The sequence below is a fragment of the Hirundo rustica genome, chromosome 4 (assembly GCF_015227805.2).
Source record: "Hirundo rustica isolate bHirRus1 chromosome 4, bHirRus1.pri.v3, whole genome shotgun sequence".
NCBI lineage: Eukaryota > Metazoa > Chordata > Aves > Passeriformes > Hirundinidae > Hirundo > Hirundo rustica.
Genome location: NC_053453.1, coordinates 34,753,261 through 34,768,632, shown reverse-complemented (window position 1 = coordinate 34,768,632; position 15,372 = coordinate 34,753,261). Strand labels below are relative to the sequence as shown.

Genomic DNA, 15,372 nt, shown 5'->3' with positions numbered 1-15,372 from the left:
TTCAGAGAAAATGTGTTTTTTATTTAATATATAAATTTCTTAGTGGTTGCTCATTATTCTGAATATACATAAAGATTTTTTTTTTCTCTATGCAGCAAACATTGCAGAACAATGTGTTCACACTGAGATCACATTTTCAGAGTAAAGGTTCTAAGAAAAAAATATGCATTTAGTAAGAATCCCTCCATAGAAATGTTTTTAAAATTAATCTATATATAGAGTAAGCTGATTTTATTTAGGTAAAATTCAGTGGAGGGTCACATTAATGGCTTGGCCATTTTTTGATCTTTTTAGCCCATCTATGAAGGTGCATGCTACAAGATGTAGGCTTGCCTTCTGAAAATGAGCTTTCATAAAAAGCATAAAATGAAGGTGTACTTCCTCTGACTTCTTCCTTTCTAGGTGGAGCACACGATGACAGAAATAAATCTCGTCCTGTTGTAATAACATGTGTCAGACCTGGAGGGCCTGCTGACAGGTACAATTCATCTTTCTCTGAAGTTCATGTGAAAGAGAAATGGAGAAAGGTGAATTATTTGGGACGGAAGTTAAGATTTTGAGAGAAATAGATGCATTTAAACACAGTCCTTTGAAATTCATAGGTTTGTCTTTAATTGTTGTAACAGAAATAATAACAACCACAGCAATAGCAATGGGCAACCACAGGGGCTCAGTGCGTTATGGTGTGTGTGAACTTTAATTTAGAATCTTGCACCTAAGGTAATTAGAATAAATTCCTGTAAGAGGTCAGAGCACTTCTTTTTTCATTCTTCAGACAACTGATGTAGCTCTTAATTATGCTTCTTGTATTCTAACACCACAATCTTTTTCTCTTGCAGTTCAGAATAATACTGTGACAAGTTTGAGCGTTGTATTATTCTGATATGCAGATATCGCATATCTGAATGTGAGGTCACACATAACTTTACCTAGAAAACCTCTGAGTACAGATTTATGTTTTGGCCATATTTGTATATAATACCATTTTGGATATATATAAAGAAAGAATATTAATTTTATTTTTATGTACAAACTGTATTTTCAAAAATGGCATTTGTGTCCTTAAACTATTAAAGAAACTCAAAGTGCAGTTTTTTTAAAGCAGGTATCTGTAGCCTATGCTGACATTTTTGACCTTGGAAACATTAACTGAGAAGAAAATGTTTCAAGAGGATGTTTCTTTTGTTCCCTCACTTTTTTCTCTCCTTCATCCCCTGGTTTTCTTGTTTTTCTCCATGATTCTTAAGCTGACAGTGTTAGTATTTCATTTTTTATTATAATTCTGAATAGGTTATGAGATATACCTAGGAGACCGCATTTTAGATTTAGAGTTGAATTACTTCCAGGTAGGAAGGAAGGAAAAATGGCATTATGCAAGCAAAAGATATTTTTAAAGAAAATCAATAAATGGACATTCATATTTTGCAATCTGTTTCAGCACCCATGTGTTTGCACCTCGTGTTCATTTTTAAGAAAATACTGGAGGAGGATGTGTTTATGTATGTATGAAAAAAGGGTTGTGTGGACAAGTCAGAAAGAAAGCATATGTTGAGCAGAAGCTATACTTAGTTGCAATTTAACGTGACTTGATTATTTCACTGTGTGGTAAGCTGTTTTCCAGTCACTGACTTTCCAATTAAAGCAATTTCCTTTCCACTGCACCCTCTGATCATTCTCACTGTCAAAGTAAATGCTAAGTGTTAAGGCAAGAGGGATGGATGTCAGGGAGAGTGCAAGAGAATTGCTTTGCATAAAAATGGTATTATCTCCAAATCAATCTATCTTGCACTAACAAAGATCATTCCTTTATTCTACCTTCAGAGAGGGCACAATCAAACCTGGGGACAGGCTGCTGAGTGTTGATGGGATCCGACTGTTGGGAACAACACATGCTGAAGCCATGAGTATTCTCAAACAATGCGGACAGGAGGCGACTCTGCTGGTTGAATATGATGTCTCGGTGATGGGTAGGTTGTGGCATAGGAAGTGGGCTGTAGTACTGGGAGCTTTCTGTGATGTTTCACTGCCTGTTCTCCATGAGCTATTTTAGAAGTGATTGTGACCTGTTATGCTCTTAGCAGCACTGCTTATTCCCTTCTGCATCGTATCATTAATCTTGGGTTCATAAGGAGGTGAGCAGTATTTTACTGTAATTTAGCATTCTGACAGTCCGTGGTTTGTAGGCAGAAACCGTAGTGTGGATTCTAGCAAAGTAACTTTTCCAGTGACCAGTTTATAATAAAGGTTAATGAAGTGTAAGTATTTCTGTGTCACATGAAAGAGGGGAATACTTGATCTACCAAGAATTCTTTTGGCTTTTGCCAGTGCTGCTAGTTGGACGAGACATAATTAAAAAGTCACAAGACTGCCGCAAAGAAAAGAATAGGGAAAAGAAAATTTGTTAAGAAGTACAGAGGTGGCAAATCATGGCTTGAGAAATGAGCTTAGATATTATACAAACTTTGATTGAACTCACTGAAAATATGGAAGGGTTTTTTTGAGAAGTCAAGTAGACCAGATGATATTTAACAAGAGATTTGGAATTGACTTGTTTCCATTTGTTTTGGAAATTGTCATATCCCCTCCATTTTTTTTAAGATACAGAAAATTTATAGCAGCAAGATTCATTCACCAGTCAGACTGAAATATTTCTTGTCTGCTTGGGGATTTTTCACTTCTTTTTCTGCTCAATTCCACAGTCAGGTTGCTAGCCTAGCAGTAAAGCAGCCTCCTAGGGATTTGTGAAATAGCACTGTCAAACTTCAAAGCCTTGGAAAAGATTAATACTGAAAAGAATAATGTCAGATATTTGCTTATTCTGGAACAACCCTCTTTATTCTTCTCTGAGACACAGATTTCTCTTTTTTTATTACAATAGATGTCTCTGTTTACTTAACTGTCAAGAACTGAAGTGGCAGGTTTGTGTAGTGTCTGGCAGGCCTGATGGATGGATGATCCATGTCCAGAAAGGTGGAGACAGCTCAGATGAACTCTAGCTTCTGAGAACTAGAATTTAGGTGTTTTCATTTGTTCCTTCTTTTTCTTTGGAAGACGATGGATGACCAAACCCTGTCTATCATCACAGTTAAATCAATATTCTTTCTACTCCAGTTTTTCTAAAATGAACCCCTGGCTTTAGACAAAGTTCCCAGCAAACTTTCACTTCAGAGAGAACTCCCTTCCCCATTGTTCTTGTATACTCCACTAGGAGATCAGCCTCCATTTCACTGAGGATCTTTTGGAAATCTTTGCAGGTTTGTGTATGGAGGAGACCACATGATGAAATACTCTGTTGCGTCCTAAATTGCAGCTTGTTCATGGCAGGAACCTTCTTTTCAGTGCTATCTGGATAGAGCTCAGTACAGGAGGACACAGAACTTAGTTGGAAATTTCAGGCTTGTAACTCTAAAGGCAGCACCTATCAATCAGTCTCTTCATGTAATTTTCTCTCTGAATAAACTCTCTTTTGTTCTCAGCACCAAATCTGGTTTTATCATTGCTGTCTTCCTGTCAATTAATGTGTTATCCAATGGAAATTAAAGGAGGTAGAAGAACCAGAGACTTGTGGAGTCAGAAAGAAAGAAAGAAAGGGAAATCAAACACTGGGAAGTGTATGGAATGGTGGTCCAGCAGAGTCTGCAAGAAGAAATAAGGAGGAGACCAGCACACTGTCTTGCTAATGCATCATGATTTTTTTAGCTATTACCTAGCCTCCAGTAGGTTTTGAATTTTTTCCAACTTGCATGCCCTCCATAGCATTTTAGCAGTGATATGAACAAAAGATTTTGCTGGGAAGCTCTCTTGTGCAGTTGTGTTATGGCCATGGTGCAAAGGCTGAAAATCATTCATCCTAATCCATTGAATCCTGGCCCAGGAAATCTTTGCTGATTTGAATATTCTCTTACTTCTGCTCAAGAGCAGGAAAATCAAAGTTGAGAGTAACATGAAAGAGAGAACGTGAGTCATGAAGAGAAATTTAAGAATTACAGAAATGTTGCTCTTTTTCCCAACTCATATATTACCCATAAACTGTTTGTAATGCTATCTAAGGGTTGATGTGAATTTGAAAATAGTCTAAAAAAAAAGGAAGAGTATTGGGTAAGGTGACTTCCCAATAACTGAGGCTTGAAAATAGACTAGTAGGTTAGACTGCTTGGAGAGGGCAGAAACAATGCAAAAGCTAGACTTCCACAGAAGTCTTGTGTATTCTGTAGGGTCCTCCTGGAATAAGCTGTCAGTAGAATATATTACTCCTAGAGAAATAATTGTAGTACTATTTGCTTTAATACCTTCTCTTCTGTTAGTTGATGGTAGTATCCTGTAAAGTAGCATTGCATGTGGCCAGAACTGGAAAGAGCCATAAAACACATTATGATAGCATGAAATTGGAACTTGATTTGAAATGGTTTTACTAGATGAAGAAAATAATCCTGAACTATTTTTCAACTACACTCCTGTACTGTGTAACTGACTTTTCTTACTCCTGTAAGCATAAGCTGTTTCAAAAGTGCTGTATTTCTCAAAGTTCAGTTCTTCCAGCTGAAGTCTTCAAGAAGTCACTTGGGAAGCTTGTACATTGTATTGTTTTGGGACCCTAGATAAAATGGAGTAAAGAAAGCATCAAGGGGTTCTGTGCAGGGTAATCAAGTGTGCATATAATGTAAGAGATGTGGCTATTCCTGTTGAACTCTCTGGGGTTACGCCTGTGCTTGCTTAAGTACATCCTGAAGTTTCCTGCTCAGCTGGGTCCTAAGAAATAAACCTGTCAATTCAGCTTCTTTGAAGAGAATAAACAGCTGAAAATATTTCCAGGTTGGTGTGTGGAGTGTACTGCTGTGTAGTTTCAAAGACACTTTGACATAGTAGGAGTTTGAAAATACCAAGATAATCCCTGAAGAAAATTGGAAAACTAATTTCTGAGAAAGTATTTTGTAGCGTGACAAAAGTTACTTTTGAAGTTGTGGAAGCTTCCGTCTTCCAAATGTCTTTGTTTTCCAAAACACATTCTCCAGTCTTGAAGTACTGTGATTGCTTACTTTTCTTGTTGATTTTAGAGGAAACTGCCTGGTTTTTTTTAGTTTTGTAATGCTTTAGTAATGCTGCACTTCAGTGTTTGTGAAGGACATGGATATGGTGACTCGCTCGACGCAAAGCTATATAGAAATAACATGATCTTTGTGGACTTTATTGCTTTTCTCTGTAATCCTTACACCTTAAGTGTCCAGGCTTTCTGGTCATATGGATCCCCTGTTTTCATTCTAGTGGTGGGAGAGGTCTGTGTAGTACAGCTCTGTATGCCCTATGATTACACCTGCGCCCTCATTTTGAGGAAGGGGAGAAGTAGAGGTAAAATGGTAGCTAGCAGTGACTTGCTGCCACCATCAAAATAATTTTGCAACCTGAATCCTCTCCTGTGGCAATCAGATAGAAAATACTAATTCCAAGCTATAAAGTTAGGTTATGGGGAAGACAGAAATTCTCACTGTTAGGCAGTGGTCAGATGAAGTATCATAATTAACTGCTAGAATGCAGCACTAATAACAAGCTACAAATGGAGATTCTTAGTGCCTCTGTCTAAAACAAGAAACAGAAGTTTATCAGTACGTTGAAGCTTAGGAGATGCAGTTTCCCTTCAGGTTTTCAAAGACCTGCCATGGTGCCTCTGGGCTCTGTGTTGTCTCTATAACTGGGGTTGCCTGTGCTTGGGTAACCTCCCATATTTTCTCTGAAAGGGAGCAATCAGACAAGTTCAAAGGTAATGACTACCTTGAGTTTAAATTCTGGCCATTTTTATGTAACTCTAGTTCATAAATGGCTGCTGCTGATCTTTTGAGCAACCTGCTTTTTTATGTCTTGGATGCTTGTGCTGGGGCAATCTTTGAATCAAGGATACTGTAGTTTAACAAAACTGATAGTTTTTGCCAGAACTTGGGCACAAAAGGAAGCTTTTTTTAGTTATTTGCACTTGTGAGACACAACGTCTTTCTCTCTTATCTCTTCAATGGTTTGTTAATTCAAACCACTCTGTGGTGTTCAGGGGTGAAGGAACATATTGCACTTTCAAATTCCATATGTTTCTCTGGCTTCTTTAACAGTTCTTGCTCTTATTTGAGCCAGAATAGATTTGCTGGAGTGTGGCGCCCTGTAAGCGTTATTTGCAAAACAGAAATAGTCAGCTTGTTTTCTGTTGCAAATCTACCAGAGTCACCCTGACACAGAATCACTCGATTTTAACGAGCAATGCCCTCTATTTTCCAAACTCAATGCTTAACACTGAGAACTTTCTAGACATCTGCTAGTAAATCTTTTTGCCAGCCTCATCCAAGGCTTTTGCCTCTTTAAGTTCACCCATTCAAATAAGCTAATGAATGAATTAATGCTGTAATGATCCTATGAAAGTATATTAAAGAAATCTGCCTCAGCTTTTAGCAATTCTGCCTGACAAGAAGAGCAGCAGGGAGAGAAAATTTGCACAGTTTAAAGATCAGGTGAGATAATCTGTGGTATAGTGTAGATTTTCAGTAATTTGTGGAAGGTGGGGAATAGAGGAGAAAAAAGAACTTATGAGCTGACCCTTAAGTTTCATAAAGCAATATCACTCAGAGCTGTAGAGACCCTTAAAAGCTAGAGATTTTACAAGCCCAGAGGAATAGGAGTCCCAGAGAGTCCAAGGACTGACTTAAGATCTTCATAAGCCTTACAAGAGTTGCAAGACCTTGAAAGTTGAAGTAAAGTCAGGAACCTTGTAGGATTCCACACTGCCTTTTTCTTCTGTTGCTTTACAAACTTGAAATTTACATTTCCTTTGTCTCATGTAGGGTTTTGACAGAACAGATAGGTAGCATACTCTAGCATTTGACTGCAACTGCAGGTCTCCTGGCTATCACAGGGTGATAGATTTAGATCCCTTGAAATTCTAAGTAAGAATTATTTGCTTAAAACTTTGAAGAAGCTTTCTTGTCTTATGTTGCTTCAGAGACAGATAGAATGAAAATTCATGTGTAAAGCAAATTTCATAATAGCTGTATTAGTTGAAACATTACTTTAAATACTGCTGCACAAACACATACACAAGTTATGTTACAAGACAATGCTAAAAGTCAAAATGTTGAGTGTTCCACTTGGGAAATGTCAGAAGTGAGACTGCCTGCTCAGCCACTGTCCAGAAAGGTGTGCATGGAGTATAGTCACAGGAGAGATAATAACCTTTTTATGCAGCTATTAATTTTGAATTTTATTTCTGTCTCCAGTGTGTGACCACAGGCTTATTGAAGGCACTGCCCAGATCCTTGTCTAAATGCAAAGTTATTAATTTCCTGGTGTTTTTTTTCCTGAGGCTCTAATCCTACCACAGTTTGAGTGCTTCAGGCAATATACAGATCTCAAGGAGAAAACCTCTGAGTCTCAAGGTCATTCCATATGTAGTGGATCTTTCTTACAGTGGGTGACACAGACATAACTCTAACAGTTCCACAAATACCCACTCACAGATGTGTCAGTAGGTAAAACACATGGGATTCTTTTGTATCTTGTGGGGGCTAATGAGTGATTCACATTCACTGAGCAGATACTTAAATCTATGTGCTATGGCACGTTAGTCTCATCTTACTGTGCTGTTTACTTGTTTATCAAAGACACAGCATGTTCTGCTCTTGGTGCCAGATGCCTGCATCAGGGGCACCAGTATAAACTGACAGTCAGCCATGGATATATGCAATAAATAACTTTTCTCTTTGTAGTGCTAGCAAGCTGTGCTAAGGTACAGGGAGGTGGTTCAAGACAGCCAGCACAGCTTCACCTAGGGCAAGTCCTGCCTGACCGAACTATTGGGCTTCTATGATGGAGTAAATGTATCAGTGGACAGGGGAAGGGCTACAGATGTCATGTCACTGGACTTCTGTAAAGCTTTTGATAGGGTCTTCCACAACATCTTTTGCTCTAAACTGGAGAGAAGTGGATTCAGTGGATGGACTGTTGTTAGATGGATAAGGAATTGATCGGACAGCACATCCAGAGGATAGTGGCTAATGGCTCGAAGTCCCAATGCACGTCAGTGACAAGCGGTGTCCCTCAGATGATCAGTGTTATTTAATATCTTCATTAATGACACAGATGAAAGAATCAAGTGCACCCTTGGTATATTTGCAGATGACACTGAGCTGAGTGGTGCAGCTGACACTACTGAAGGATGGGATGCCATCCAGAGGGACCTGGACAAGCTCAAGAAAGGGGCCTGAGGAAATCTCGTGAGGTTTAACAAGGCCAAGTGCAAGGTGCTTCACCTGGTCGGGGCAAACCCTGGTATCAACACAGGCTGGGGATGAACAGATCAGAGCAGCTCTGCTGAGAAGGATTTGGGGTGCTGGTGGAGGAGAGGCTGGACATGACCCAGCCATGGGCACTCACAGCACAGAGAGCCAAACGTGTCCTGGGCTGCACCCAAAGCAGCGTGGCCAGCAGGGCCAGGGAGGGGATTCTGCCCCTCTGCTCTGCTCTGGTGACACCCCACCTGGAATGCTGCAACCAGCTCTGGAGTCCCCAGCACAGGAAGCACATCGACCTGTTTCAGAGAAGGCCACCAAGATGATCACAGGGATGGAGCACCTCTCCTGTGAGGGAAAGCTGAGAGAGTTGAGTTTGTTCAGCCTGAGAAGGAGAAAGGTTTGGGTCACCTAATTGTGACTTTCCAGTACCTGAAGGAAGCACACAAGAAAAATGGAAAGAGGCTTTTTACAAGGGCTTGTAGTGACAGGACAAGGGGGAGTGGGTTCAAACTGAAAGAAAGTAGGTTTGTGTTAGAGGTAAGGAAAAAACCCTTCACTTAGGGGTTGGGAGGCACTGGAACAGGTAGCCCAGAGAAGTGGCTGCCCCATTCCTGAAAAGTGTCCAAGACCAAGTTGGAGAGGGCTCCGAGCAACCTGATCTAGAGGAAGAGGAATCCCTGCTCATGGCAGATGGGCTGGAACTAGATGATCTTTAAAGTCCTTTCCAACCCAAACCATTCTACGATCCTGTGATTTCATCTAGTGTGGGATATGATTTACCCTTGGCATGAGAAGCCTGAGGCTTGTGATTTTTTTCTGATATCAAATTTTCTGGCTTTTGGGACTGCTCTTTTACATTAGGAAGAATGGGTTATTCCTTTTAACCCATTGTCTCTCATGCTGCTACTAAATATGATGTGCAGGCTTCACGTAGTCTCATCATGAGCCTGTAAGATGATCGATACTGATCAGTTTGTTGTAAGTTCCTGCTTCCTTACCTGCTTTCATCTCCTCTACTTATTTTCTTTAAAGGAGATACAAATACCTTTTTAAACACATCTTAAGATAAATGGGGTAGCATGGAAACCTAAGGTAAATAGGCATTATGGTTAAAAAAATGCAGGTTTTTTGGCTGGATTCAAATTCAAACTGAAATTCAAAAACCAGTTCTTGATTGATCAGTTTTTTGTATGATCAAGAGATACAGCTGCTGGCTGTGATAGTGAAATTTAATTGCTTGCAATTGGTGACCAGTGCTGTTTGTCCCTTTCAGTCTTTACAGAAATTGTGATATAATCTGATACTTAAAAGCAGCAGTCAGGTGTTTCCTCCATGTTACATAACCTTCTTTTTCTTGCAGTTCCCTCATTATGCCTTACACACCTCCTACCCAATTCATTCACTGCTAGCTCCTCAAAATGTATGCTTTCACCTATGGGTAGGACATTTGTTTCATTGTGAGGACTGCTGAGCAGTGAAAGAGGTGTGGAACAGGGTCTTGTAAGAAAACAGATTTTTCCTTCCAGTGAATGGTACTCTGGGTTGCACAAGCAGCTCTCTGTTGTTTACCGGTTCCTGTGTAAACTTATATCCTTAACAGCGTTGACACATTTTTATGTACCATTAACCTGTTAGAAAAACTTCAAGCTTCTGACATCCGTACTGGAATAATTCCTCAAAAGAGTGAGAGCCACAAAGCCCACCAGCCTGCTCTCTGTTAGCAGGGCTATCAGACTAGCTGTCCAGCACAGTGCACATGTGATTGATTCCTGGAGACCAGAAAAGTCTTGATACACACACATGACCACAGGGTTTTGAAGGTGTTGGCTGAAAGCAGAGAACAGCTGCAAGGGTTCTGGATCCAATGGCTTCTTCCTGTCTATTTCATGGAGGCATGATGCTTCTTTTCCCTGTTCATTGTTCTTGTCCTGGTTCTGAGCTGCATTACTGTCTTTTTCCCAGTAGATGCTTGGTTTTTCCTTTCTCTACTGACCTAGTTTGAGTCATCTTTTCTAGAAGGTCCTAAATCCCCAACATGCTATTCCCTCTCCTTACAACATATTTTTTTCTGCTATCTTTCTGCCCAGTAAGGCTAGGGTAATTTTCCAACACATTTCTCTCACACTTCTGATCTCCCTCTTTTAAAGGCCTTTTGCAGTTTACATACTTGTCCTTCTTCAGCCCTTTCTCTTGTCCCTGTCTCTTAGCAAAGCAGTCCCAAGTTTCTTGTTTTGCAGCTTCTTTACAGATCAATTACCCACTCACCTCAGTTTCCCCCTTCTTGCCCAAGAAGTCCTTCTCTTCCCTTCTCTTAGGTCTTGATTCCCAGTGCCAGATCTGTCAGGTAGAGAAGACACATAGGGAACAAGAATTTTCCATATAAAGCCTATAGAATTTTCAGGGGGAGGGGCAGGGTAGGTGGGGCAAACTATGGCTTTTACTAATGACCAGTTTCAGCTAAAAAACCTAAGGGGAGAGAAAAAAGTACTGTCTGAGAAAGGTAACCATTGTAAGAAAAAATAACACCAAATATTTGTACTGTGGCCAAGTTGTAAGTTACAAGCAATTAAAAACAAGATGTTTTAATCAGAAAAGTATGATTTCCATGATTCCCAAGTGTATTTGCCTGGTATCTTTTCTCTGTCTGGTTGTGATTTGTTGCTGCAGTTTAATAGCCATCTTGCTAGTAAGTGATTGCAGAAGGGAGGAGTTGTCATGTTTTACAAGGATTTCATAAATCTTACAGGTATTTCTTTCTTTACAAACTTCTTGACCATCCCTAAAGAGAAATAAAAGGAGTTTAGCTGAACCATATAAGTTACAAATTACTCTAACAGGTCTAATTAAAATTTATCTCAAGTGCTTTTGAAACTATGACCTCATTAAAAGCAGCTCAATAAACATTGCTTTGTGTGGGAGAAAAAAAACTGTTAAGATGAAATGAGATGTCCCTGAAACAGAAAACTAAAAGTACAATTTAATTGTCATAAACAACTAGGAAAGGGGAGGAATTCCACTTCATGTATGAAAATATTCTGTTTTACTTACTGAGTTCTGAGAATAACGGAAAAAATTTGTCCTCAAAGACATGGCAGGAAGGTGAAACCTGTATTTGTATGCAGTTAATCTAAATAGTCTTCAATTATAAGAAATCAATTTGAAATATCAAATGTATTCATGATGGGCATTCACTAAATGAGACCCTTGCTAATCTGTATCTCTTTACAAAGCACATGGTCTCAGTATTTTAGATGCTAATTCAAGGGCCTAGATCCTCAAATGGAACCAGTCTTTACCTGTTAAAAATATTCTATTTTGCTTCTTTTTATAAGTAATTGAAGACAAATGATGGAAGGAGAAGATTCTTGTAGTAATCTCTCCTGTCCACCATGCAGGCTTCAAGAAAGCAGAGCAAAGGAGCAAATAACCCTCACAGACAATAAAAGATGGGAAATAAAGGATTGATCAAATCTTTACACTTCACATGAGGGCTCTCCAGATACACCATGAAATACAGCAGGAAAGAGAGTTGGCATCTCCACCACATGTTCGTACCTCTGGTCAGCTGGAAGTGGGTCAGTCAGTTGGCTTCTCTGTTAACTTAGCATGCTGGTCAACAGAGACTATGATAACAACAGGACAATGACGTATCCTGGCTTATGCTTGTCTGAAGAAACAATTAAGCAGGTAGCTGCAGTACTTAAATTCAGAGTGCAGAGGTGCATTACAGAAACAGTGATAATTAAGTTTTTGTGGAGATTGAAAGATCTTTTGTATGTGCCATGCAATTCAAAGCAAGAGAAACTGTGATTGGATCCAATTAAAAAAAAAAAAAAAATACAGCCCCAGATTTGTGTTAGTGCTGTTGCAGTCGTCTGAGAAACTAAGGAATAAGACAGATCTGATTTTCTTTATCTTAGAGAGAATTTGTGCTGGAACCCCAGAACCTGTCTTTAAAAGGGCCCATCTTTAAGGAAATAACAGCAGAAAGGCACCAGTCCTGCCTGCATTCCAGGGAGAGGAAAGCACTAAATATCTCCCAAGACTTCCCCTGCGGGGAGGCATTTTAAAAAACCTGGAACTGAACCACTCCATCCTCTTGACTTTTTTTCATGGGTTTGAGACATCCAGACTGTGCCTGACGGGTTAGGTCAAGGGACAAAAAGCCCAAGAGTCCCTCAGGTCATTTGCTGGAACACCTGCACCAGACATAATCTAAGAGGTTGAAATGGGATGCAGATTTATATTCCTTTACAGTAAGGTGAAGGGTTCATTAATAATTTCACAGAACATTTATGCTGAAAAGGGATGGATTTCAAAGTATGAGTATTTTTAGATATTTTGCCTAAATATGACCTCAGTTAATGGTGTTCCAGTGCAAAACCTGTGTGAATGAGATCTGAAGCTGATCCTGTGAGATTGCACTGTCTCGTACTCAGCACTTGGGAGATGTGTACTGCTCAGAGTCTGTGAGTTGGAAATGTAGGTAGTAGGGAACATCAGCATTTAAGGTGAAGAGGTTTATCTTGAAATCAACATAGTTCCTCAAGATAATTGCACAGTGCCACATCTTACAACATGATCTTGTTATACTTCCAATGGTATCGCTCATCTGTACAATGAACAAATGTTTGACTCAGTCAGAAGACTTTCTTTAACTGATTTTAGCTGGGATTTAAAATAGGCCCCAAAGGCAAAGATAAAAGGTCATGTCCTATGTTTGCTATGTTTGAAGATCTTTGCTTAAAGGGAAATAAACAGCAGACCTGCGTTTCTTTGTCTTCCTCCTCCATTCTCACCAAATGGACAAGCGGTTTATGCCAACAAATATGTCTTCTGCCAGCATAAAAGTTTTCTAATTTAAGCACTGTTTACACCACTAAATCAATGTTTTATTTTCTTGCCAGCATAAGGTTGGGAATTCCATGGCCAACTTAAATTTGAAGTGTAGGAAGGACCTGTAATGCAAAGACTTGAGTGATGCAGATTACTTTAAAATTGTGCTGTTTAGAATGTTTAATTACACCCAGTTACCACTCTGTCTTCTCCTTTCTACTCATGAAGAAGGAACATGTCAGACCCATTTTCTCTTCACCCTTTTGCTAAGATATTTCTCTTCTGGTACTGCAGCATTAGCATGGGAACAGGGTGTACACACGTGAAATAGCCAGCTCTGTGCTAAGTTTTAGAGATCATCTCCCTTTGGATCTAGATCACAGCAAAAGTCTCTACCTTTGAACATGCCAAAGAAAATGTTGGATGAACAGCCTCCGTGCATTTCATTTTGTTTAGTTTTTGGCTTTCACATAACAGATCAAATTTCAAACGTCAACATTTGATTTTATCAATCATAGCAGGGCATTGATGCTGCTGATCTTCTCAGTACATCCTGTAATTCTTTACTTGGATATGGAGTGTGGGAGAAGCATCAGCTGCTGTGTTTAAAGTAGAAATCACCTGCAAAGGGAAAGTGAACAAGAAAGGATGTGCCCTTTCTGTGCTTCTTTAACATCTCCCTTAGATGTTGGAGGAATGGCTTTTCTGCTGCTTTCGTAAACTGACTCAGTTTTTTTTAAGATAAACCAACAGATTTTTAAAGATAAACCCAAGATATTTTGTGTATGTGTGGGAAGATTTTCCTTGTCTTTGCAAAGTTCCTTTCAGTTCAGCTCTTCAGGGACTAGAAATGCAAGAATTTCAGATGCCCTTGCAGCCTTACTCAGATGCCTTGGTGTGTATGTTAAGTTACAAATTTTAATTGGAATGATTGCATACATTTTACCTTCCAGTCACCTGCTGCATAGTACTAAATGATCTGAGAAACAGTCATGTGAGAGAAATGTTCTAAAAAAAGTTCATCTCATCTTGATGCAGATGCCTAAACTGGGGCAGGTAGAACACATTTGTCAAATGCCAGTTTTCTTGGGTGGTTGTAGAGAGAGTTTAGGCTCAGATGTAGCTACTTCAGGTCTGCCCTACAGAGTTCTGCATTTTGGTGCAGTGGGCCCCAACACAGGTGTCTTAAAACATCTTCTCCAGACAAATGGATGCTTTCAACCTTCATTTCTTTGATCCTAGTTTTTTTAACTCTACAGTGGGAAAAACACCATGCTTTTGCTCTAAAGTGTGGTTATAAGAGAAAATCATTAATAAACGTGTTGTAGGGAATACACAGAGGCTGCAGCATACAATAGCTCTCCTCCACCACATATGCTCAGAGAAGATTGAAAATACTGTTTAGTAATTAAGGCATGAGCTTGGAAAAAGGAAGAGTGTTCCTACTCATTAAATATTCACTGTCTACCTTCCACATGAGGCTCTTGAAGAAGGAAGTATATATGCTTACTTAATTAAAGAGCGGAGGTAAAAATAAGTACATCCAGGCAATATTCATTCTGGGGATCATTAAGTTTGAAGTGCTTTGTGCCCACATGGTGACTGTAATATTTTCCTTTTAATGTCATTCTGTTTGTAAACAGACGCTTCTGATCTTTATTGGTGTACATGTATTTTTATGATGATTTATAATGATGTTCTGCAGATTTTAATCAACTTCTCATTTGGGTTTTTTACACCTTGCATAAGCATAGTTTTTCTGTTATGGTCAGCTCAGCAGTGTTTTTGGAGTAGCCTTCTTCTGAACACTGTGACCTCTAATTTTTCAAGGTCTTTACAAAGACTGTAGGTAAATTTGGGTGGATTTCACTGGTAAAAGAAAAAGAACAACAAAACCCAGAGAAACAGACTGAAAAGAAACGCAGTTGAAAAAGGCTTTTCACAGTTTCTCCTTTACATAAATTCAGTAATTGCTTAATTATAAATATGAGCAATGGAATGTCTTCAAAAAGAAAAAAGTCACCAGAGAGAGGCATGAGAGAACCTGGAGCCCCTCTGAGCCTGGCAGCAGGAGCTGCTTTGGCAGGAGGTAAATGTCTTGTCCTGCAGCAAAGGAGGAGCCACATGGGAACCTTGCCAAAGGTGACCCTGGCAGCAAGCTGGCAGGCTGTCTGCTGAGGTAGCAGATGATAGAGTGCCCTTCTCTTTGCTATGACTATAACAGTTATGGGCCACTTGAGTTTCTAGATGTTATTGCTTAGTTGGGATTTTG

General features: G+C 39.5%; 1 protein-coding gene across 7 annotated transcripts in view; it reads left to right on the top strand.

Moving 5' to 3' along the window:
* GRIP1 (glutamate receptor interacting protein 1) overlaps nucleotides 1-15,372 on the top strand; it is a 231,377-nt gene that overhangs the window by 151,976 nt on the left and 64,029 nt on the right. For all 7 annotated transcript variants that reach the window (XM_040061326.2, XM_040061325.2, XM_040061327.2 and 4 more), the window contains exons 6-7: nucleotides 403-478; nucleotides 1,822-1,967. In XM_040061326.2, coding sequence (XP_039917260.1) covers nucleotides 403-478; nucleotides 1,822-1,967 — 222 coding nt within the window. The remainder of the gene's footprint in view (nucleotides 1-402; nucleotides 479-1,821; nucleotides 1,968-15,372) is intronic.